Source organism: Plecotus auritus (genome assembly GCF_963455305.1).
Source record: "Plecotus auritus genome assembly, chromosome: 6".
Classification (NCBI taxonomy): Eukaryota; Metazoa; Chordata; class Mammalia; order Chiroptera; family Vespertilionidae; genus Plecotus; species Plecotus auritus.
The window spans coordinates 96173670-96197743 of NC_137773.1; the positions used below are offsets into that span (position 1 = coordinate 96173670).

Consider the following 24074-nt stretch of genomic DNA (forward strand, 5'->3'; position numbering starts at 1 on the left):
AACAACTGTGTACTGTATATTTAAAAGTTGCTGAGAGAGTAGATCTTACAAGTTCTTATCCCAAGGAAAAAAATTGAAGGTGCGTGTGGTGATGGATGTTAGCTAGACTTACTGTAGTGGTCATTTCATAACGTGTGCATATATTGAGTCACTGTTATACATCAGAAACAAATATAATGTTATATGTCAATTACATCTCAATAAAAATAATTAGATAGTGTTTAAAATTGGTTCTGCTTTTAAAAAAAAGTAATTAAAGACTTTTTCCTAAGCAGTATTTGGTAATAAAATAGAATATCTTTCCAGTGAAATAACTGTTTTGGAAAAAGCTAATTTATTTTTATTAGTCCTAAGCTGAGGATAGTTTTTCCATTGATTTTTAGAGAAAGTGGGGGGGAGGGAAGGAAGGAGGGAGGGAGAGAGAGAGAGAGAGAGAGAGAGAGAGAGAGAGAGAGAGAAACATCAATGTGAGAGAGACATATCTATTGGTTGCCTCCTGGGTACTTGCAGGACCCAGTTGCACTATGATGGTCCTCTTGACCCCAGCTGGGGATCGAACCTGCAACCAAGGTACATGCCCCTGATCAGGAATCGAACCAGTGACCCTTCAGTGTGTGGGCCAATGTTTTAACCGCTGAGCACACCGGCCATGGTGAAAAGCTAATTTTTAAATATATACTAGCAGGCGGCTTCTCTTGGTCTCCATGTCTATCCTTATGCCAATACCACTAATCAAGAGAGTGGTATTGGCATAAGGATAGACATGGAGACCAAGGGGAGAGTCTAGAAATAAACCCACATATCTACTACGACCAAAGGATCTTCGAGGGAAAATTATTTGGCTAATTTTGATATTTGAGCCATTTGGGGGCTTTACAACTACTTACTTGCTAAAAGACTAATGGAAATAAAGGAATGTCTTTCAATCATTAAAAATGAAAAACAGCTCTGGCCAGTGTTTCTCAGTTGTTAGAGCGTTGGCCAGTTCATCAAAGGGTCATGAGTTCGATTCCAGGTCAGGGGTATGTACCTGGGTTGCAGGTTCAATCCCTAGCCCCTGGTCAGGGTGTGTGTGGGAGGCAACCAATTGATGTGTCTCTCTCACACTGATGTTTCTCTCTCTCTCCCCCTCCTCCTTTCCTCCCTTAAACTCTGTCTAAAAATCAATGGAAAAACATACCCTCGAGTGAGGATTAACAAACAAACAAAGCTTGTAGTTGTAAGACAGTGGGGCAGCAGGAACAGACAGTTGGTAAAAAGTGTGAGTGACCTGAGGACCCCAAGCTTGTGTCTTTGGTGGCTTAAAATCTTTAAGGATGTGTTGGCCTCAGAGGGCACAGAGACCACAAGTGTCTTCACCTCCCACCTACATATTTCTTCTCAGCTACCCCCTGTCCTCACCATCCAGTGTCCTTGGGGTGGTCACGGAGCCAGGACCCCCTCTTCCTTCACCCCTGTTCTTCCCTCCTCTAAACATCTGACACCAAGTCCTACTGATTCTACCTCAACAGCTCCAGCCTTGGTGCCCTCTCATCATCAACTCTCATGTGCCCACCAGGGCTGCCCCCGCCACCTCCCACTACGGGCACTGGAGCAGTTGCTGGGGGTTAAAATTCAAATCACTCTGTCCCCTGACACTACCTTCTGGGTAAGCCCCCAGCATCCCTGGGAGGTGGGGTTAGCCCCCTTGGCTCCCTCCTCCATGTCTTTCTGAAATGGCTCAGCCCGGCTGGGTTCTTGCAGGACCCAGTTGCACTATGATGGTCCTCGGGCTTCTGCCTATATGGTTCCGCCTCCCGCCTTGCCCTGGGACAGCCGAGTTATCTGTTCCCACGCTGGGTTCCCCATCAGACTGAACTCCCTTGGGGAAGGGGGCACCCCCCCGGCCCACTGAGTCCATGCCTACTAGCTGAACGACAAGGGTCCAGGGACTCACCCACCTCCAGCCACACATGCTGAGCGGATGTGGGGATGGAGGGAATTTCAAACCCCACAAGCCCTCCCCGGGATACAGATTCCGTGGTGTAGATGTTGTCCTTTGGGGTCAGCTCCGCCCTGATCTGGACCGTCACCCCCTCGGCCGGGCTGCCATCTGGGTAGGACAGCTCCACCTGGAAGGGGTCACCAAAGAGTCAATGTGGTTCGGGTGTTAGGGCGGCAACACTCCCCCAAACAATCTAGACTTGACCTGATTCCCAAGGGAACCTCAGCCACCTTCTTTGCAGACATAGACAAGCTGATGTTAAAATTCACAAGGAATTGCAGGAGGCTCCAAGTAGCCAAAGCAATCCTGATAAAGAACCAAGGAGAACTCACACACTGCCATTCAAAAGTCACTTCAGAGCTATACTAATCAAGAGAGTGGTATTGGCATAAGGATAGACATGGAGACCAAGGGGGATAGAACTGAGAGTCTAGAAATAAACCCACATATCTACTATGACCAAAGGATCTTCGACAGGGGTGCCAAGACCATTCAGTGAGGAGAAGTATAGATTCTTCAACAAATGGTGCTGGGACCGCTGGATCTCCACGTGCAAAAGAATAAAGTGGGACCCCTCCCTCCCAACTATACTAATAAAAGGGTAATATGCTAATTAGACTGGACATCTTTCGGACATCCATCTGGATGTCCTTCCAGACAAAACCACAGTGGCGGGGGCCGAGGCAGAGGCGGTTAGGGGCGACCAGGCCAGCAGGTGAGAGCAGTTAGGGGGATCAGGCAGGCAGGCAGAGAGGTTAGGGGCAATCAGGCAAGTAGGCAGGTGAGTGGTTACAGCCAGCAGTCCCGGATTGTGAGAGGAATATCCGACTGCCCCTGAGGGGTCCTGGATTGGAGAGGGTGTAGCCCGGGCTGAGGCCCCCCCACCCCCCGTGCACGAATTTCATGCACCGAGCCTCTAGTCCTCTATAAAAGGTAACTGAAAATGGATCACAGACCTAAATGTAAGAGCTAAAACTACAAAACGCTTAGAAGCAAAGAGGAAAAAACCTCATGACCTTGGACTTGGCAAAACAGGCACAAGATGCAAATCAGCACGTGCCAGCCGTTAGCCTCATGCCACGTCAGAGTACCAACAGGGTGGGCACTGCTAGGACAGTTCCTCGTGACTCCCTGACTTCACTCACTCAGGAGAGTAGAACATGCGACGAGAATGAGGGGTTCAGAAGACATGGATGTTGTGAAAGAAACAGGGGCCCCTGAGCGGCCCTGGAGAAGCCCTTCAACTGGGCAGGGATTTGGTGCTGGAGTGACAGGGGCTGTGATTCCCATTATAGCTCTGTTCCTTAACCCAGATGGTGAGTCATTTCTCAGCTGTACATGAAATGTTCCCCTTTTCCTGAATGGACACCCCAAGCCCCTTCTGCATGCATGTTCTGACCATGCATGTGGTACTTTAGCTTCTCCTCCAGCCGGGACCCTGCCATCAAGGGGCACAGGAGCTGTGTCTCCATGCGTGGGACATGGTGGCAGAGATCCTGGCACAAAGAGAGAAAGGAGGTCCCAAAGTGGAGCAAGAGGGGGACACAGTGTGAGGACAGACCACCACGAACCTGTGGGTGGCTCAGGAAGGCAAGAGGGCACAGGGGTATGGGTGGTGGGCAGAGAAAGGGGTCAGGGATAGGCCAGGTGACATCAGGCCCTGCTGGCTTTGCTACCCCAGCTGCAATTGGTTTTTCAGTGGCTCTCAGGCAGGAGGTGGGGTGGAGGCAGGGCAGGGCCCATGACCTCAGATGGCCCCTGCTGGCCCCAGCGCTTACCATCCCCACGTAGGACAGACCCGGCTTGAACTGCTTCCTGGTGACCTTGGAGTACCGGATGTCCACCAGCTGCTTCTGGACGGGGGTGGAATCGTCAAAGGCCACCTGCTGGCTCCCATCCGGGGTGGTCACCGTGGCCCAGATGCTGACTGTGCCCCGGAAGTGCTCAGGGATGTCAGCTGGGATCATGTCCCTCACGCAGATGTTAAAGTCCTGGGATCCGTGAATCTGGAGGCAGGAGACAAACAGACTGTGCTCGCTTGGGGCTGGAGTGGCTTCGAGGGAGGACTTGCAAGCACACATCTCAAGTAGGAGACTCTCCAGCCACCTGTAGGGCCAGGGGACCCTCGGCGACACACCCAGTCTATGCTGTGGTCACTGCGTGGGGATGGATCCCTGCTGGGTATGCAGGATGTCCCTGTCCGCTCTGCTGGGCAGAAGGTGAGGCAGTGGCCCTCCAGCCAGATGGCAGGGCAGGGATCTGAACCTGGCCAGCCCCACTCTGGTGCTCTCACTCCCTTCCTGCTCCCCGAGCACAGAACTGCCCCCAGTCAACCCTTATCTTAGGAACCACCAGGGCCTGGCCAGTTCACATTCAGAAACATCTGTGGAGTTAATTACTCAGTAATGAGAGAATTAAGGAGGCCACCAGCGGGCAGCCTCCAGGAGAACAAAGGGGACAGAGAGAAGCTTTGGGTGGGGGTGGGGACCACGATCATAGTGCAATTGAGTCGGGTGCCGACAGGGTTCAGTGGTGGAGGGCCCCATGAAGGCATGGACTCTCCAGGATGTGTGTGGAGGGACACCGAGGCACACTCACAGACATACAGAAAAGTGAAAACCAGATTATAGAACTTGTCATACCCCGGAATGGGAAATCTTGCAGCCACTTTGGGAAAACAGTCTGGAATTTCTCAAATGGCTACACACAGAGTCGCCATTGAGAGAGGGAACAGACAAACAGACCTTGGCCAGATCGTGTAGGAAAAAGAACACTGACCCACAGTCGGCAGTCACCGGCTCCAGAAGCCTTTACAGGTCAGGCTTCTTGCATGAAGTCAGACCCCTCTCTCCGGCAATCAAACAATGCCCGGTAACAGGGGGCCCCCAAAGCCAGGACTTGACTAATAACTGACAATTTCCCTGATTTTTGCCCCCACTTCCAACTCAGGACCAACTGGAGGAAGCCAAGCGTGTCCCTAACCCATCGTATTGGATGCCCGCTTCTCGTTAGCTGCCCCCAGCTTCTCTGGCCACCAGCCTCTAATGGCACCCCTGACGCTGCTTCCTCTTTTTTTCACTGTAAAGCTTGCCCACGTCTCCCCCTGCCACTGAGTCTCTGCCAAACGCAACTGATGACTGATTCCCTTGCTACAGCAGACTTTGTCCTTATTTAGGAGGTTTTCCTTTAACTCCACAACCACTCGTCGACCCAGGAATGCCACCCCCAAGAGAAATGAAAACAGCCGACCACACAGAACCCTGTAAATGAATGCAGAGCAGCACTAGTCCCAGTTACCAAAAAGTGGAAACAATCCCAAGTCCATCAGCGGATGAGTGGATAAGCACTGTGGCCCATCCATACTGTGGAATATTATCCAGCCATTAAAAAGGAACGAAGCACTGATACGCTGCAACATGGGTGAACACTGAAGAAATGATGCAAATGAGAGAATACAGACACAAAAGGCCACGTTGTCAATCATCCCATTTATATGAAACTAGAGGCCCGGTGCATGAAAACTCATGCACTGGAGGGGGGCGTCCCTCAGCCCGGCCTGCCCCCTCTCACAGTCCGGGAGCCCTCAGGGGCGGGAGGCAACCCAGTGATCAGGGGAAGGCGATGCCCCCATCACACCTCTGCTGCTGTCACTGCTGGCAGCGCAAGCCTCGGCTGGCCCTGGTTACCTGCGCCTCAGGCGGCCCTGGGCGGCTGGGGGGCTGAGGGGACTGGGGGACTCTGGAGACAGGTGTACAGAGCGGCCAGGCCTACCTGGGGGCAGGCCTGGCTATGCCGCGCGCCTGCCACTCCGGCAGGGCTGAGGGGACTGGGCACCGCCATCTTGTGGCTGTGGGCGCCGCCATCTTTGAGGGCGTCGCAGTCAATTAGCATATTCCCTCCTTATTAGATAGCATGTCCAAAACAGGCAAATCCGTAGACATAGAAAGTGGAGTAGTGTTTGCCAGGGGCTGGAGATGGACAGGAATTAACTGTAAAAGGACATGAGCAATTTGGGAGGCTTGGTGGAACCATTCTAAAACGAGATAGTGGTGATGGGTGTATAACTCTGTGATTATACTAAAAACCACTGAACCATACACGCTATGTGGGTATTTGAATTGTGTGGTACATGAATCATATCTCAATAAAACTGTTTTGTTTTTTTTAATTTACATACAATATCCTGGGAGGAAACACATCAAAATATCAATAATGGTTGTGTCGGACTGTTGGAGAACAAGTTATGATTATTTCCTTCCTTTTTAAAAATGTTCTAAAGTCTCCATGTTCAGCCCACAAGAATTTTATCATTGGGGAAATCCCCACCGTATACTGTTTTAGAAATTCAAGTAAAATGGATGACAATAGAGCTGAGGCTACGGGCAGACCCTGTGGGAAGGGACCCATTGGGTGGACAGCATGAGGTCCTGCTCCTCACCTTCATGGTTCTGAGGACGGGGCACCCCATCTCCTGGCTGTAGTATCCCACGCCATTCACGGTCATGTTGATTGTTAAGGTTCCAGAGACGGGCTTCCCAAAGGTATACCTGGAACAAAAGGACAAGGGCAGTTGATTTCACAAGCAGCAGCATGGTCACTGGTACAGTGGCTGGACGAGGGGGGAGTCGTCCAAGGCCACCTAGTCACTATTAGCGGGAAGTGCTCAAGGATGTGTGCCAAGATCATGTCCTTCACACAGGGATGCTTCCCCACCCTCCATCCCAACCTTACAGCCCTTCCTGCCGCCCTGAGTCAGGACAGATAACCTCAGGGCCCTGCAGTCCTCGGGACTAAGCCTCACGTTTGACAGAAAAAGAGACCGAGAGTCAGAGAGGAACCCTGGGCAAGGATGTGTGAGACAAGCAGTGGGGTTGGTGACACCACTGGAGTATGAGGAGGCCTGATCCTAAGTGCCCTAACGAGCTCAGCTTTGAGCTAGGGGGCTTGACTTCTCCGAGTTTCCGCTTCCCCACCCCGAGATTGGGAATAAAACTACCATCTCAGGGATGTCGGTGGGATTTAAATGCATGTCATGCCTGATGCAGAGGGGACACCTGCTTACCAGGGCACGGAGCAAAATGGGAGATTGTAGTGATAAAAAAAAATGCCAGTTACTTCAACCGTATTTTCTAAACTGGAGAACGTGTGTGTGTCCAGCACATCCATCCTTGGATTTTAACCCACACACGGGCCAGAGAACAGCCTGAGCCAGGCCACCACCTCCAGCAGGCAGCAGGGCTGGGGCGGGACTAGGGGCCTCGAAAGAGCCCCAGAAAGGGACAGTGTCTCTTGATGACCTCTGGTCAACCCCACACTTCGGCCTGGGTCAAAGGCCTGGCCATTAAGGGGGCAGTCCCCTCTAGAAATCCCTCTCGGGTCAGCCCACAGCTGTGGGGGCTGCCGATGGAGAAGGGGGAGCAGAAGCCTTTGGGGGAAGAGACACACCTGGGGAAGGGCTACACCCTAGAGGGAGGGGTCCAGTTTGGGGAAGGGTGCCCCCTTAGGGGAGGGTATGTTCCAAAGAAGAGGAGCATGTCCGTGGGGGAAGGGCATCCCACAGGAGGAGGGCATACCTGTGGGGGGACCCCCCTTCTCACCTGGCCTGCACGGTGCCAGTCTCGCAGGCGTCCACATCCCGGATATAGCGGGGTGGGTCAATAAGGAGCTCAAACTTGGGCAGCGCTGAAGGGAGAGAGCAGAGAGGAGGGAAGCAGGTCCCGCCCCCCGCCCCCCCCCCCCCCCCCCGGCCGCCCGGGGCTGGCCTCAGAAGAGTACTGGGGCATCAGAAGGATGGCGGCTGCCACCACACGCTTACACTATTAGAACCCATGCCACCCTCTGCTGAGCACTGGCAGCTGTCTGGCATTTGCCAGCCACATCCATTTCCTATCTTTGGGGGACCAGCACCCCGTTTCTCTCAGGGGTCCACGTGCTTTGAGTACAGCGAATCCCATCCCATTCCAGGGGTGTGCCAGTGGCTCCTGGACCAACTAGGGGCGTCCTGAGGTGCTTGTGGCAGAGAGGAGCCTATTTTGAACCTATGACTCAGCCCTGGGAGCATCCAGCCACCGGGGCACCCCGTGCAGCTCACAGCTCGGGGAGGAGGGACCGATACCCGGGAGCAGCAGAGGAAACTCAGTCCCACCAGCTTGTTACGTGAGCCAAGCCGAGCTGATAAATGCCTTTTCTTTGGCCCTGGCTGGTGTGCTCAGTGGTTAGTGTCGGTCCAGGCACTGAAGAGTCGCAGGTTCAATTCCCAGTCAAGGGCACATACTGGGGTTGCAGGTTCGATCCCCACCCCAGGCATGCTGGCATGTGAGGGAGGCAACCAATTAATGTGTCTCTCACATCAATGTCTCTCCCTCTCCCTTTTTTTCTCTCTCTCCCTCCCTCCTCCCTTCCACTCTCTCTAAAAATCAATGGAGAAAATATCCTCCAGTGAGGTTTCACAAAAATAAAAATAAAATAAATTCCTTTTCTATTGCTTCCTGAATATTCACTGGGCTTCTGTTGCTTACAACCCACACCCTGACCTCTACGGCTTTTCCTCCAGGATCTTCCTTGTTTTAAAAAAATATGTTTATATTGATGTTAGAGAGAGGAAGGGAGAGGGAGAGAGAGAGAGAAACATCGATGAGAGACATCCATCGGCTGCCTCCTGCACGCCCCCACTGGGGATTGAGCCTGCAACCCGGGCATGTGCCCTGACCGGGAATGGAACCGGGACCTCTTGGTTCATGGGTCAGTGCTCAATCACCGAGCCACACCAGCTGGACCAGAATCTTCCTCTTAAAAGGAGAAGCCTGCCCTGACCGGTTTGGCTCATGTCGGCCTGGGGACTGAAGGGTCCCAGGTTCGATTCCGGTCAAGGGCATGTACCTTGGTTGCGGGCACATCCCCAGTGGGGAGTGTGCAGGAGGCAGCTGATGGATGTTTCTCTCTCATCGATGTTTCTAACTCTCTATCCCTCTCCCTTCCTCTCTGTAAAAAATCAATAAAATATATATTTAAAAAAAGAAGCCCTTGACCACATAGGGGAGATGTTAGCACAGAAGCAGAGTAACTGGCTCTAACAGGTTCACTCCCTAGCTCTTTTTTTTTTTTTTTTTTTTTAACATATTTTATTGATTTTTTACAGAGAGGAAGGGAGAGGGATAGAGAGTTGGAAACATCGATCAGCTGCCTCTGCATACCCCCTACTGGGGATGTGCCTGCAACCAAGGTACATGCCCTTGACTGGAATCGAACCTGGGACCCTTCAGTCCGCAGGCCGACACTCTATCCACTGAGCCAAACCGGTTAGGGCCACTCCCTAGCTCTTGTCACTTGAGCATTTTCCTTAATGGCTCTCTCAGCCTCAGTTTCCCCATCTGTAAAGTGGAGATGCCTCACAGGGTCAGAACAAGGATAAAATAACAAGAGGAAAAGATGGACTTAAAAGGGAAAGAAATTCTGACACATGCTACAACATGGATGAACTTGAGGACACGCTGAGAGAAAGAGCTAGGCGCAACCAGACAAATACAGTGTGATCCCACGTACACAAGGTCCCTGGAGGAGTCAGATTCATGGAGATAGAAAGTAGATGGGCTGGGGGGGGGGGGGGGGCGGTGCCAGGCGCTGGGGAGGGGAAATAGGGAATTAGTGTTTAATGGGGCAGAGTTTCAGTCTGGGAAGATGAAAGTCTGGAGATGGATGGTGGTGCTGTTTGCACAACAATGCGAATGTACTTAATGCCACTGAATTGTCCACTTAGAAATGGTTCAGGTGGTAATTTTATGTTACTTACATTTTATCACCATTTTTTAGAAAAGGCCTAACAGCCCGGCCAGTGTTGCTCAGTGCTTGAGCATCGGACCCATGCGCCAAGAGGTCGCTGGTTCGATTACTGAGCAGGGCACACGCTCAGGCTCGGTCCCCAGGAAGGGGTGTACAGGAGGCAGCCAATGGATGGATATTTCTCTCATTGATGTTTCTATCTCTTCCTCCCTTCCTCTCTCTCTAAAAATAAATAAAAACATATTTTAAAAAAAGAAACGAAAAACATGACAAAGGCCAACCTTCCACACTGTGCCTGGCCGACCCAGCCCTCGATGCATGGGGCTCCTGCCATGCGCCCCCTCACCACCTGTGTCATCCCTGGATCAGTGGTTTCTCCCAGATCACAAGTCCTAGGATCCGAGATGCCCCGACTTACCATACTTCTGAACTTCAAAGGACTTGTTGTACACGTGGCCTTGCATTTCAACAAAAATGAACCATTCTCCCAGCACCGGCTGGTCGGACAATGGGAAGGTCATGTTGGTGATGCCTGTGTCAAGAGAGACACCCGAATCCTGGGGCACGTGCGTGTGCAGAGAGCTGGCTGGGCCAGGTGGGGTCAAGGTAGAGGCACGCTGGGGACCCTGTGCCTCCCCGCTATCCCAAGCAGCCCCTGGGGAAGCCAGAGGGGGTCTAAGACTGGAGGGGGTGGTCCCAGCAGGATAACCACCCCTGCAGGCTGGGGAGAGCAGGAAGACTGCATCTTGGGCTCCTGGGAGAGCCCTGCCGCCAAAGTGAGGTGCAGGCCGGGAGCTGGGCAGGCCAGGAGAAGCCCACACAGCTCACCCACTCTGCTCCCCACGAGGCGCTCCTCCGGTGAGGAGCTTGCACACACGCTGTCCCTACTCTGCAGCCCTCAGAATCAGGAAGAGTGGAAGTGGGGAGGAGTCAAGGGCCGCCCAGCAGGCTTGGAGGCATGACACCACGCAAACCACTGAGGCCTGTGCGCCCGCTGGAGGCCCCGCACTCCACGTCTGGCTCAGAGGCACATGGAGCCAGGAAGCCCCCCAGCAGGACTCCGGGTCGGTCACGTGTGCGCATTTCCTGGCTGAGGTTGCACAGCTTTCCTCAGCACCACCCAAATGCCACCTATCACCTCCCCTTTCTCGGGGCTCCACCTCCCTTAGGGTCAAAGCTAAAAGGGAGAGGTCATAGAGAAAGAAAAAGATTGCCAGCTTCTCAGCCAGAGCAGAGCCTCTGACTCCTCGATGGGGAAGACACCTGGTGCTGGGTGGGTGCTGGGTGGGGGGTGATGGCATGGGTGACCTTCAGTGGGAGGAAGGTTGGGGTGCTGACAAATGAGGCCCCGATGTTCCAGAAAGGTCCCCAGTTACAGGCAGGTGTGCCAGCGGGATCCCAGCACAGAGGAACACGGGCAGAGGGTCCTGGACAGCCCACATGCTGCTTCCCTGAAGGATTATCACATCTGCCACCCTGAGTTGCAGCCCCAAACCCAGAAGGAAGAAGGGGAGAGGACGGCAAGAGAATTACCACAGCAGACCGGCTCCACGTGCCTCCACTCGATCATCCTTGAGCCCCGGGGGTCCTGCGGGGGCACACAGCGAACTCAGGCAGCTAGCATGTGCCCCTCTGAGCCCTCTCTCCGGGGCAGGAAAAACATGAAGGGCAGGCCCCATATTAGCCGTTTACATGGGAGCAATCCAGAAAGAGTACGGGATAAAGAGGGCCTTGTCTGAGGACAAGGGGGTGCAGGGGACAGGCGGGCCTGTCTCACCATTCAGGGACGACCGTTTAGGAATCTGGGTGCAATCTACAAAGAGACAGTTGGACACACGATGGCCTGCCCCACGGTGGACCCAGGGACCAGGATGGACCAAGGTCCCATCCTTGCACGGCACTGGGCAGGCAGGAAGCAGTGGGTGGGCAGTGGGCGAAGACAGACCAGGCCTTGCTGAGAGTAAGCTAACCAGGCCGAGAGCCAGCTGAGCAGGGCAGGCCACTCACCAGGATGTAGGCTTCCAGCTGCAACACAGACAGACGGAGGCAGTGAGCTACCCCCCACCCCGAAACCCCCCAGCCCTCTGTGCATGTTTCGTCTTCGTCCACCCATGGCCTGGTCCCTTGCGACACCCACAGTTGCTGTTATGAGTTGAATTGTGCCTCCCCACCCCCCCCAAATTCATAGGTGGACATCCTAGCCTCTAGTTCCTCAGAATGATTTGGAGATGGTACTTTACAATCAACTTAAGATGAGGTGATTAGAATAGGGCCTAATCAAATAGGATGGTGTCCTTATAAGAAAGGGTGATTTACCCTGGCCTGGTGTGGCTCAGCAGTTGAGCATCGACCCAGGAACCAAGAGGTCACTGGTTCAATTCCCAGTCAGGTCAGAATACATGCCCAACTTTCAGGCTTGATCCCCAGTAGGAGAGTGCAGGAGGCAGCTGATGATGTTTCAATCTCTCTATCACTCTCCCTTCCTCTCTCTCTAAAAATCAATAAAAACGTGTTAGAAGAAGAAGGAGGAGGAGGAGGGGGAGGAGGAAGAGGGGGAGGAGAAGGGGGAGGAGGAGGAGGGGGAGGAGGAGGAGGAGGAGGAACCAACCCTTGATCTTGGACTTCCAGCCTCCAGAGCTGGGAGAGAATACACTTGTGTTGATTAAGCCACTTAGTTTACAGTGCTTTGTTACAGCAGCCCTAGCAAACTCATACAGTTGCCATTAGCAAGGAGGGTGGCATGGCCAAGGCCTGTCTCAGGGCCTCTGTGCTCCCTGCTTCCCATCATGGTCCTGCCCTCCTTCCCAGACTTGCTTCTGCCCCTAACCAGGAACAGCTCCTCCAGGCAGCCCCCCCGAAACAGGTGCTTTCATGTCTGAACCCCCAAACACCTGCCTGAAGCCTGGCGGCAAGCGGCGCTCATCCATACCAAACTCAATAGTTGACGCCAACTCTGCCCACGATGCAGAGCTCACTGGTGGAGGTCACGGCTTGCACCGCTGTGTTGCTGACCTCGGCCGCGTGCCTTGCCTGATGCCCGTGTGCGGCCGACCCCGTTAGCTCAGGGCTGTCTGTGTCCGGGTATGCCCCCGCTGAGCCCCGAGGCAGCTGGAAGCCTTGCACTTTCGATTCAATTTCTTGTGATTTTTATCCTTGGGCCTCACCCAGCACGGACCCTCGACCAGCCTCCAGAGGAAAACGGGCAGCCACACAAACCAGGGCTCTTCCCTCCTATTGTGAGTGCCAAGCCCTTCCCGGCAATAACTACACATTGGGCAGATGCCAAGGGGCCGAGCCCCAGCCCCTCCCCAGGGAAAACTGTGGGCACGTGCCCCCTCGGATATCTGGGTGCAGGAACTTAGCACTGTCCGCTCAGAAAGCGAAAAACGTACACAGCCAGGGCCTGCCACGCTGCCCTGGGAACCCGCTCCTGAGGCCCAGCTCAGCCTGAGGAAGGACGCACCGGGGGAAAAGAACAGGCAAGTGCATCAAAATAGTCGATGAAAAGGCACAGACACTTGGGGTGATGAACGCTAAGGAAAAGCTGTGTGTACCCACAGAACTGCCCTTCGAGGCTGGCCACCAGCCACTGGGAACTTTGCAGCGTTGTTGTCCAGAATATGAACCCCACAGGGGTGGGGCCTGTGTCTGCTCTGCTCAGCGATGTGCCCCGAGCACTCAGTACTCAAGGACGTGCATGTAGCACGTGCCCTAAACATGTCCTCTCAGGGCTCCCTAAACTGAAGTCGCACGCAGACCGCGTTCACATCTTTGCTATGCACACGTGTGGTGCACTTAAGCCGCTTTCTTCACAATCAATGCTTTTCTGAAAGCTCCTCCTTGCAGCGGAATGCCAAGGAGATGCCGAGGAAATAATGGACCCGGGGAAATCCCCACTTTGCATGCATCTCAGCAAGTTTTGTTTCATGTAATTTTGGAATCATCTGTGGAAGCTAGAACTAGCAGTGAGCGTCGGACGGGTAGCTGGGTATGCAAAGAACCTCAGGGTCCCCACAGATTACTTACTGACCACAAAGGGGAAGAAGGGCTTTTGGTGGGAGCAACAGGGCAAACTCTACTTAAGCCACTGGCTGCACCTACCATCACCAGCAACCAGACACACCAATATAATTTATCATTAAAACATAATTTATCATTAAAATAATTTTATAAGTGCATATGTATATAGGTGTATATACAGAGAGAGAGACAAAGCACATAAATGTAGTAAAATGTTTGTAACTGGTGAATCTAGATCTGTGGTTCTCAAAGTGTGTTCCCTCGTCCAGCAGCAGCATCAACTGGGAACCTGTTAGAAACACAGATTGTTGGGCTCCTCCCTAGAAATCAGGAAATCAATAACTGAGTCAATAACTCTGGGGAGGGCTCAGCAATCTGTTTGAGCAAGCCCCCCAGGGCAATCCGACGCACACTCAAATTTGAGAACCACTGCTCCAGATCAAGACTTGGTCAACCACAGCCCTCAGGCCAAATCCGGCCCTCTACCTATTTGTGTAAATAAAGCTTTATTGGCACCCAGCCACATCCATTTATTCACATATGACTCTGACTGAGTCTATGCAACAACAGCAGATCTGAGTGATTGAGACAGAATCCTTCTGGCCCACAGACATGAACATATTTACCACCGGCCCTTTAAAGAAAGTTTGCAATCCCTGGGCTGAATAAAGGGCACATGGGATTTCTCTGTGCTGTTCTCCCAACTGTTCTGTGCATTTGAAGTTATGTCCAAATAAAAGGTTAAAAGAAAATCAATGCCTTCTTCCTGTGAATATGTTTATTTCCAAGGAGAAATGATGGGTTTGCTGTGCGGTTATATTTTCTTTCTAATAAATGTTAAAAGCAGGGCTAGCATGATTTCAAATGATAGCCCACTGCTGCTTAAATCCTTCGTAGGCCTGCGCAGAGGGCACTGGCCACTGCCTGGACCACGGTGCTCCCTTACAGGGCACCCACCAGCGTTCTTTTTTTAAAAAATATATATATTTTTATTGATTTCAGAGAGTAAGGGAGAGGGCAAGAGAGCTAGAAACATCAATGATGAGAGAGAATCATCAATCAGCCACCTCCCACGCACCCTCACTGGGGATCGAGCCCACAACCCAGGCATGTGCCCTTGACTGGAACTGAACCCGGGACCCTTCAGTCCGCAGGCCGATGCTCTATCCACTGAGCAAGACCAGTGAGGGCCCCACCAGCATTCTGGCCTCCTTCTGTCCCACAGACCGCCCCCGGGCCTCCCAGGGAAGTGGAGGCCCAGGGAGGGACCAAAATTGGAGGTGAAAACTGTAAGAGGACAGAGGAGAAAGGCCAGTTGCTGACGGTGGCCCTGGCCAGGGTGTCTCAGGGTGTGTGTTCCGGGCACACCGTTTAGAAGCAAATCTCACCTTCTCACTGATGGGCCTCAGGTCTGGGGTGATGGTGAAGACGCTGATGAGCACTAGGAGAAAGGAGAGAGACGTGTAGCAGCTCCAGGCCATGGCCAGCCCTTCCCCCGCCCGCACAGGCGCCCACCTCGGTGCTGGGGCCTGTACACTGGCTTGTCGGTCTGGATAAACACGGAGGCTCCCCGGGCATCCACGGTCACGGAGGTCTGGTTGTGGAAGAGGGGGCCCTCCTCTGCCTGCCGGCTTCGGCCCCACACCTTCAGGAGGGCCTGGCCCCGGAGGCCCGTGGGCACCTGCGTGCAGAGCATGGAGCATTGGAAATGGGGTGGCACCCTGGAAGGGACCTAGGTGTTGGGAAAGCCGCGTGGAGGTCTAGGGTGGGGATGCTCACCTGTTGTGACTGTGCCCCCCAGGGGACACTTGGCAGTTTCTGGAGGCGTTTTTTGGGTGTCTCAGCTGGGGATAGGGCATCTAGTGGGTGGAGGCCAGGATGCTGCTCAACAGACTAGAGACTCCCAAAAGGGTCCTGGATCCGTTGCACTTAGAATAGCTCTGTGTGAGCATTTCTCAAGTTGGGTTAGGGGTGGGGGAAGATTCTGTGGATCCCCCCTCCTAGCCCCAGAGGACACTGGCCGTGTCTGGAGACATTTCTAGTTGTCATAACTAAGGGTGCTACTGGCCTCTAGTGGGTTAAGACCCACTGGCCCCTCTCCCAGAATTACACAGGCCTTCATTGGTCTCCCGTACAAACCCACAGCATCTACCCTGGGAAGAGCGCCTTCTTGTGTACGGTGGCAGTGGACCGCACATAACCTTAACCCCTGTCCGGGGCTGCCCTATTTTCTGGTGCAGCAAACTGTTGCCATCAGGGGCTGGTTTGTTCTCTGGGGCGGGGAGGTCCTGGGCACCTGGGTGTTGAACGGCATCCCTGGTGTCTGCCCTCTAGATGCCAGTAGCAACCGCCCCACCACCATCGTGACACCCATAAATGTCTCCAGACATTGCCAAGTGTCACAGGAGGGAAGGGCGTAAACATCCCTCCTGAGAAATGCTCCTGCGAAGGAGGGGCTATAACCGACCTCCGTGCCACAGCACGGATGACACAACCACCTCAGACTTCATTCTGCACGGGGCACATTACAATTAAGAATGACTCTCAATTTAGTCCATTCATTCAGGGACTTCTTTGAGCATCTGATAAAAGTTAAGGACTAGCTAACTCAGTAAATGCCTACAATTTCAGTGCTTACAAACCGCTAGAAATCAAGGACTCCGGTTTAAAAACCCACATCAGAGAATTACCTACAGTGTAGTTTGGTATGTAAAATAATTTTTAAATAACTATATTCAATGCCAACATGGTGTGGGAAATTTGGTCTCTAATGTATGGCGAGCGGTGCAGGCAATGCTGTATCTTCTACCACCCTGGCCAGGTAGCTCAGGTGGTTAGAGCATCATCCCAATGCACAAAGGTTGCAGGTTCGATCCCCAGTCAGGACACATACAAGAAGCAACCAATGAGTGCATAAATGGGTGGAACAACAAACCAATGTTTCTCTCTCTCCCTTCCTCTCTCTCTCTCTAAGTTCAATCAATCAATAAATAAGTTGTTTAAAAAACTAAAATAAAACAAAGCAGGACCAAGCAAGAGGTCTAGATCCTGACCAGGTAACTCTTTTTCAGAGTGTTTAGCCAAAGGCAGACATCAGCACGCTGATGATAGCTTTACACACAAAGATGCTTGCAACCTTTGGATTACATTATCAAAACCCTAAAAACAATTTTTAAAAATCTAAATATGTACAAGGTGAGAGCTTCGTAAATTACTACAGTTGACCTCTGAACACTTGAATTGCAGATTCTTTTCCAATAAATATTGGCCTTCCATATCTGTGGGTTTTGCATCTGTGGATTCAACCAACCACTGGGTGAAAACAGAATTTTTTATCTGGGGTTGGGAATCCACGGATGCAGAAGGCCGACTGACTGTATGCATTATTCTACACCATCCATACATATATATATAAAAGCCCAGCGACCGGAACGGCAGAAAACCAGAACGACTGGTGGCTATGATGTGCACTGTGGCAGCCAGCCAGCCTGATCCAGGCCCGATCGGCCCCAACCCCTTCCCCGATCGGGGGTTGGGCTGGCCAGCCAACCACCCTCAGCCCCTCCCCCCGGCCAGCCTGGCCCAGTGGGCCCCCATCGGGGCAGGCTGCTGGACCCCATGCGTGCACGAATTAGTGCACCAGGCCTCTAGTTTTATATAAATGACCTTAGCATCCTCATATTTTGGTATCTGCAGTAAGTCCTGGAACCAATTCTTTTCAAGTACCGAGGGAATGACTGTAGTTACGTTTTGGAGGAGTCAAGTTATACACAGATTTTCCACTACATGGGGGGAGTGGCGCTGATAACCCCCTCATTGTTCAAGGATCAACTGTACATAAAAGGGATGTAATAAGATGCTATTTACAACAGGATGCAAAATACAATTATAGAAACTTTGAAACATGAAAGTATGTTTATACAATGTGTTTAGAGAAAACAACAGGAAACACCATGGTGTATACCCTTTAATTGCAACTATTTAAAAAATGTGCTCACGTGGACAAGGATTTGCAGGAAATATGAAAAAGTGAGAAGTATAGGGAAGAGGATTATGGGTGACTTCTCCTTTTCTAAAATTTTTCCTCATCAATCATTGTTTTTCTCAGTGATTTTTCTGAAAACACATGCAACATTTCTTGTTCCATCCAATTCAATTCTTTATTTCCAAGGTGGGGTTTATGATTTTAAAGGCTCATAGCTTACCTTGAGTTTGATTGTCCCTTTATCTAAAAAATGAAAATAAAATGAAAACGGTTAAATCAGAAGCTGTGTTTTCCTGCCCAAGCTCCCTGGCCTGCAGTCTTACAAACAGGCGTTTCTCAAGCCAGAGGGATTTTCTGTGAACAAGCATATACCCTGGGTCACACTGGTCTGGCTTGGGCTGGGCTGGGCTGGGCTGGGCTTGCCAAACTGGCGAGAGTTGAAGGCCGGAGGGGATGGACAAAGCTGAGCTATTCAGGGGAAAGTTGGCTGGCCTGCATACTTGATTCACTTCACCCCTGGCCTCTGCCCAAGGTAAGCTGTGAGGGGACCAAAGAGAAACTCCAGGGAAGAGGAACAGGAGAAAGAAGAAGAGACTGAGGTTCCCAGTTGACCTTGCTCAAGTGAATCTGACTGGTCTCCCATTGCCTCTCTCTTCTACCCAAATGGAGCCATTTGCTCTTCTGACACCTCCCAGGACTTACTGGCCTTCAGGGCTTATTTAGACATCTACTGTTTCTGCCTCCAAGAATTAATCTCCCCCACCCCCCACCCTTCCCCCCCCCCACCCCGTTCCTTGCTAGCCAAACCCTGATTTCCTTGTAGGAACCACCTGACCAGTTCCCAGTCCATGTCATTTGGTGGAGCTCTGTGCAAATCTACATAGGCCTTTGCCCTTATCACAGGGATTGGCTCAGGGTTGAGCGCATGAAGACCCAAGATAGGCCAACCAGCACAGGCTTTGCCCCTGGCCACAGGGACTGGGTCAGAGTTGAGTATATGACCCAAGATGCACCACTCAGAGGGAATCCTGGGAACCCCACCGCCACTTCCTCTGAGCTTTGAGGAGACAGGGGCCCATCCAGAAGTGTGGCCAGGAGATGGCCAATAATGTCCATGGACTTTTCTAGTTATGAGAAGCCCTAAAACTCTGTCGCTGAAACCAACCTGAGTTGGGTTTTGGGGCTGGCCACTGGAGAGGAAGAGGGACTGCCTGCACTCCTCCTGCCCACCCAATCCCTTCTCCTAGTTTCGAATCCTGGTCGGCCTCCCCATGTCCCCCCAGAGGACAGGGGCTGCCCCACTAGAGCCCCAACACATCTCTGTCTCCTGTGGCTGCATCATGCCCATGCTCCATGTGAGGAATGAGTCGCCTGCCCTACCAGACTGGGAGCCCCTGAGGCAGGGCCAGGAGGCCAGCGCTGTGTTCTCTGCAGTTTACCAAGGAAACTGGGAGAGGCTGGCCTGGGGCCTAAGCTCCCACCCCGCTGTGAGCTTAGGTCTGGGTCCAGCACCACCGGGGGGGGGGGGGGGGGGGGAGGGGGCGTCAAAGCTCAAGAAAAGGTCTGATATGGTCCCCATCCCACCTCTAGCCAAAGCTGACATGAAAAGGTGCCTGACTCCATTCATATCTGCACCCATAGAACCTGGACTCGGATTTCCCATTTGGGGAGGTGGCTGCCCCACCGAGGCCTTACTCTCTTCATCTGAGAAATGGGGAGAACTCAACCTGCCCTCCCTCCCTGCCAGGGTCCTAGGGAGGTGGGATGGGAGGAAGCAAAGTAATGCCCACCCTGCCCAAGCCCTGAAGGCCAGCAAATGGCTCCACTGTGCAAAGGGAGAGGAAGCCCCATCAGACACCCCGGAGACCTACCCAGGATGGCTCCCTGGCTCCACGCCACTGCCTCACCCTGGGCCACCAACTGAGCCTGGACCATGACTTCCCTTGGGGAGTTAAAGATGGTCACGCTGATGACTTCCTCCACCCCCGAGCGGAAGACGGAGGGCGCCGTGATCAAATAGCCCCTGCAGGAGAGGAGAACTGTGGTGAAGGCCCAGGGCTGTCTGACCCACCCCTAGACTCACTGCCACCCTGGCAGGGTCAGGGTGCACCCCAGGCTGACTCCCACCTATTCCTGGCCACACCCTGAGAGCATGGTCACTTTATGCAACTGTATTCGCCTCAAATTGTGAGCTCCTGAAAACCATGGACTGGCCTGTTCACCTCTGAAGCCCTCACTGGGTAACTCACATCTGAAGCTCTCACTGGGTAACTCACATCTGAAGCCCTCATTGGGTAACTCCCGTCTGAAGCCCTCATTGGGTAACTCACGTCTGAAGCCCTCATTGGGTAACTCACGTCTGAAGCCCTCATTGGGTAACTCACCTCTGAAGCCCTCATTGGGTAACTCAAGTCTGAAGCCCTCATTGGGTAACTCACCTCTGAAGCCCTCATTGGGTAACTCACCTCTGAAGCCTTCATTGGGTAAGAATCTGGCCTCTCTGAATCTACCCAGTGCCACACACCCCTTCAATCTCTGCATTCTGGCCTCTGGCCTTTTCTCTGCCATCGGACATTTGCACGTGCCACACACACAATCTGAAGTACTCTTCCTGTAGGCTAATGGGCAGTACTCTACTTCATCCTCACAGCAACTCTGTGAGAAGTGTGAGCATCTCCCATTTACAGGATCAGAAATTGAGTCCTGGAGCAGACAAGTCATGTGCCCGAATCGATGAGACACCAGGATTTGAACCCAGACAGTCAGACTCCGGAACCCAGTGGAAAGAAGTAAGGAGCTTCCCACAGAATTAATTTTAAGAACAAACCCCTAAAACCAAACTGAATGACCCAACACAGGAAAAGCTTCATGAACAATGGAATAAAAACATCCCTCTCTTTTTAAAAATCCTCAGCTTGACTTTCCAGACAGGAGAGCTGATCTTGCAGAAGGAGAAAGAATGTGCACTGGATCACACAACCAGAGAGGAGAGGGCCCTGGGTGCCTTTATGGCCTGAGTCCCAGGCCTGCCCACCCGAGTTCCTGCCTCCTCATATTCTGCAGATTTCCGCTGGAAATCACAAAGGTTCATCCATAACCACGGGACCTGTTCACAAGGCAACAAGTGCCAAGAACACCAGCAGCAAAGACAGTACCATTCCAGCTGAGCAGAACTATGGACACTAGAAAGAAACAGGCAAAAGGGGAAACTCTGGGCTAGGCATTTCTCAAAATCCTCTCCGAGACAACCCGACACCCACATGCAAAAAGATGAATTTAGACCCTCACTGCACATCGAACGCTAAGATGAATTCAAAGTGGGGCAGACACTAAATATAAAACTATAAAAGTACTAGAAGAAAACATAACAGAAAGGCTTTGCGAACTTGTGTTAGGCAAAAATTTCATGAATAAGATACTAAAAGCACAATCCCAATGCATCAAAGAAATCACCGATAAACTGGACTTCGTTACAACTTCATGAAAAGTTTGGCATATCAAAAGACACACGGGTTCCTGCTGCACCGACCCTAGGAGCCTACTGTGCTCCGTCTGGCTCAAACAATGACCAGAGTTCATGCACCTTGAACTCCTACATGTACTGTCCAACTGCAGGACTGACCACAGCCTGCAAGGATCCTGGGGACTTACCATCTACTATATAACTCCAACAATAATGAGAGTGGCCAGAGACTCTAACTGTGATGGTGCACTGGCCAGATCCAGCAGTGACTGGAGTAGTGACCATGGGGCCCATGTTCTGTCTGACTCCAGCACCAACAAGTGCCTGCCAACTGGATTCCTGAGTGCAGTGTTTGGCCCCAGCCATGCACAGAGCGTGCGTTGACCCTGGGTATGTAACTATACCTTCTGGAGCATGCAATGACACTGGGTTTCATGGATGTCCAGATCCAGCACTGACCCGAATGTGTACTGACCACGGATCTTATGTATTCTGTCCGACTCCAGCACCCCACAGAGTATGCAGTGATGCCGGGAATGGACATGTACCATCTCGTGCAGGAAGACCCTTGCTTCGTATGTGATGTGTAGTGTCTGGCTCCTGCACGGACAAGAGGGTGCAAAGACCCTGAGCTCTCTTGTGAGGTGCTGGCCTCAGTGCACAGCGCATGCAATGATCCCGAGCACCACACTGTGTCCAGAGCACACAGTCACCCGAGGGACGTGCTGTTACCACCTAACTCCAACACTGACTCGGGCGTAGGGACCCTGAACTCCTATGGGTCCTGTCTCGCTGCTGCCCTGGAACGTGGCCTCATTTAGGACAGAGTCTTTCCGTCCAGCTCCCAGCTGATCCCGGGGCTGAGTGTGGAAGAGCATCTGGGAAATACACAATCCATGTTTGTCTTCCTTGGTCGCCTTTAGAGCCCTCATCCAGATCTGAGTTCGCATCTGCACCCAAAAGCCCAGAGGACCCGAGGGAACCGGATGCATTTTTCCCTGTGGGTCAGGAGCTGCGGCTGGTAGTGTGTTCACCAGCCAATCACTGTCAACCCTGGCATTTGAGCCGACACTGGCTTCTCATTCTTTAGACCTGGAAAAGGTGGTGTTTGGTAAAGTGTCATTTATTTGAATGAGGCATGTGGCCGGCTGGCCGCGAGTTTGACATGCTTGGGTAGACAGTGTTGGTCTTGCAAATCCATGCTGCTATTCTGGGGCTAGAGATTTCTCATGAAAAAAACCAACAACATGGGACACGATCCAAGGCTTTTCCTAAGACGCGATCCTTCAGGATGGTGGGCCGAGTCCTGGAGACCAGCTAATCTTGAACCCCAAGTCAGTCACTGTGTCTCCCAGCATGGGGGTTCCATTTCACTCAACAGTGGTAAGATCCCAGGGCTAATTTAGTCAAACACTGTTTGAAACTCTTCAGCAAAGGGACTCTGGACTTGGTCCTTCTGAGGCAGGTCTCTCATTTAGGGCTGTGTCATGCTGTGTGTTGGGGCCTGATCTGTACGCAGCAGCATCCCTAGCCTTTAGCCCTTTTAGCAGCATCCCTAGCCCCTACCCGGTAGGTTCCAGCAGCACTGCCTCCCCCTGGGTGTGACAACGCCAAAATGCCCCTGGACAATGCTGAATGACCCCAAGGGGACACAGATGGCCTTCTGGCTGAGAACTGATATTCTAAAAGGTGTCCATCAGCACAAAAGTTTGCGGGATTCCAACTCCACAAGGTCCAGGGGAGGAAATCCCATTGCTCTAAGTGCAGCATGCTGTCTTACTTTTCAAACTGTGATCTCAAAGGAGCAGTGCCTCCCCCCTGCGCCCCCAAGTCCCCTGGAGACCTGATTCTGGGAACTCCTGAAGGAAGGCTGCTTGCAAAGCACCTCAGAAAGGCCGAGCGGGACCAAACGGCTGAGCTGGGGCAGCTGGAGGCAGCCCCCCTGAACCCACAGCCTTGAAGGGCTCACCCGAACTTGGCAGGTCTGGAAAAACTCCCTACGGAGCCAGCTCCTGGGAAATTCTCCTTAGCAGCCAGTTAATTCACCTTCTCCCCGTGTCAATCCCCCAGAAGCTCTGTCAGTAACTCCAAGAAAAATGTGGAAGCCAAACAAACACTTCCTCCCCCACCACCACGCCCTTCCTAGGAAAACGAACTTTCTCCCATTTCTCAGCCAAAACGCGAACCTCTTACCTTCATGCCAGGGGCAACTTGAAATCGCCACCCCAGACGACAGCCACGGTCACCCAAAGGGGAGAAGTGAGGTGGGTGGGCTCGCAGCCCGAGCTCTGGGGAGTCCCTGTACCTCCAGGGAGCCACTTCTGAAGTCTCAGAGTGCCCCCTTTCCCAGTCCGACCCGTAAGTATTGGGGGACGAGAAGCTAGGTCCCACCAGCGCCGAGGCTGTGTGGCCTTGGACGGGTCGCTGCACCTCTCTGAGCCAGTCTCAGACTCCCACCCCGGGAAGGCGGCCAGCCTCCTCTGTCGCCCGGGGCTACTCACGGGGCCTGGGGGTGGGCGGCGTGCACGCTGTCCCTCGGCGACAGAAGCAGCAGGAGCCTGAGCAGCGGCCCAAGCAGGGCGCCCCACATTTTCAGGCTCCGCGGAGACGCCGCACCCAGGGAGGGGGCCGGGACGGAGTTGGGCCAGAGCCAGGGTCCGAGCGACTCTGTCCCCGCTGCGCCGTCGGGGACCCTTTGTTCGCAGCCCCCGCGCCGTGCGCCCGGCGCCATGCGCCCTGCTCCGCGCCCGGCCAGGCTTGGGCAGCGGGGACCAGCCCCCTACCCGGACCCGCCTCGGCCCCGGACCCGCCCCGCGCGCCCCGCCCCCGCCCCGCCCCTGAAC

At 52.9% G+C, this 24074-nt stretch overlaps 1 protein-coding gene across 4 annotated transcripts in view; it reads right to left on the reverse strand.

Moving 5' to 3' along the window:
- The window catches only part of CPAMD8 (C3 and PZP like alpha-2-macroglobulin domain containing 8), a gene marked incomplete at its 5' end in the record, with an annotated part of 63702 nt that extends 39866 nt beyond the window's left edge, over window positions 1–23836 (reverse strand). For 3 of the 4 annotated variants that reach the window (XR_013960835.1, XM_080672664.1, XM_080672663.1), the window contains 12 exons: window positions 1941–2111; window positions 3763–3990; window positions 6423–6531; window positions 7582–7666; window positions 10182–10295; window positions 11297–11351; window positions 11771–11788; window positions 15172–15224; window positions 15299–15464; window positions 17989–18011; window positions 19640–19791; window positions 23733–23821. Coding sequence is in view for 3 of the 4 variants with exons in the window: in XM_080672664.1 (XP_080528790.1) it covers window positions 1941–2111; window positions 3763–3990; window positions 6423–6531; window positions 7582–7666; window positions 10182–10295; window positions 11297–11351; window positions 11771–11788; window positions 15172–15224; window positions 15299–15464; window positions 17989–18011; window positions 19640–19791; window positions 23733–23821 (1263 nt within the window). Of the gene's footprint in view, window positions 1–1940; window positions 2112–3762; window positions 3991–6422; window positions 6532–7581; window positions 7667–10181; window positions 10296–11296; window positions 11352–11770; window positions 11789–15171; window positions 15225–15298; window positions 15465–17988; window positions 18012–19639; window positions 19792–23732 lie in introns of all 4 variants that reach the window. The other variant, XM_080672665.1, reaches the window with a different exon arrangement.
- Between the last annotated feature and the right edge of the window lie 238 nt (window positions 23837–24074).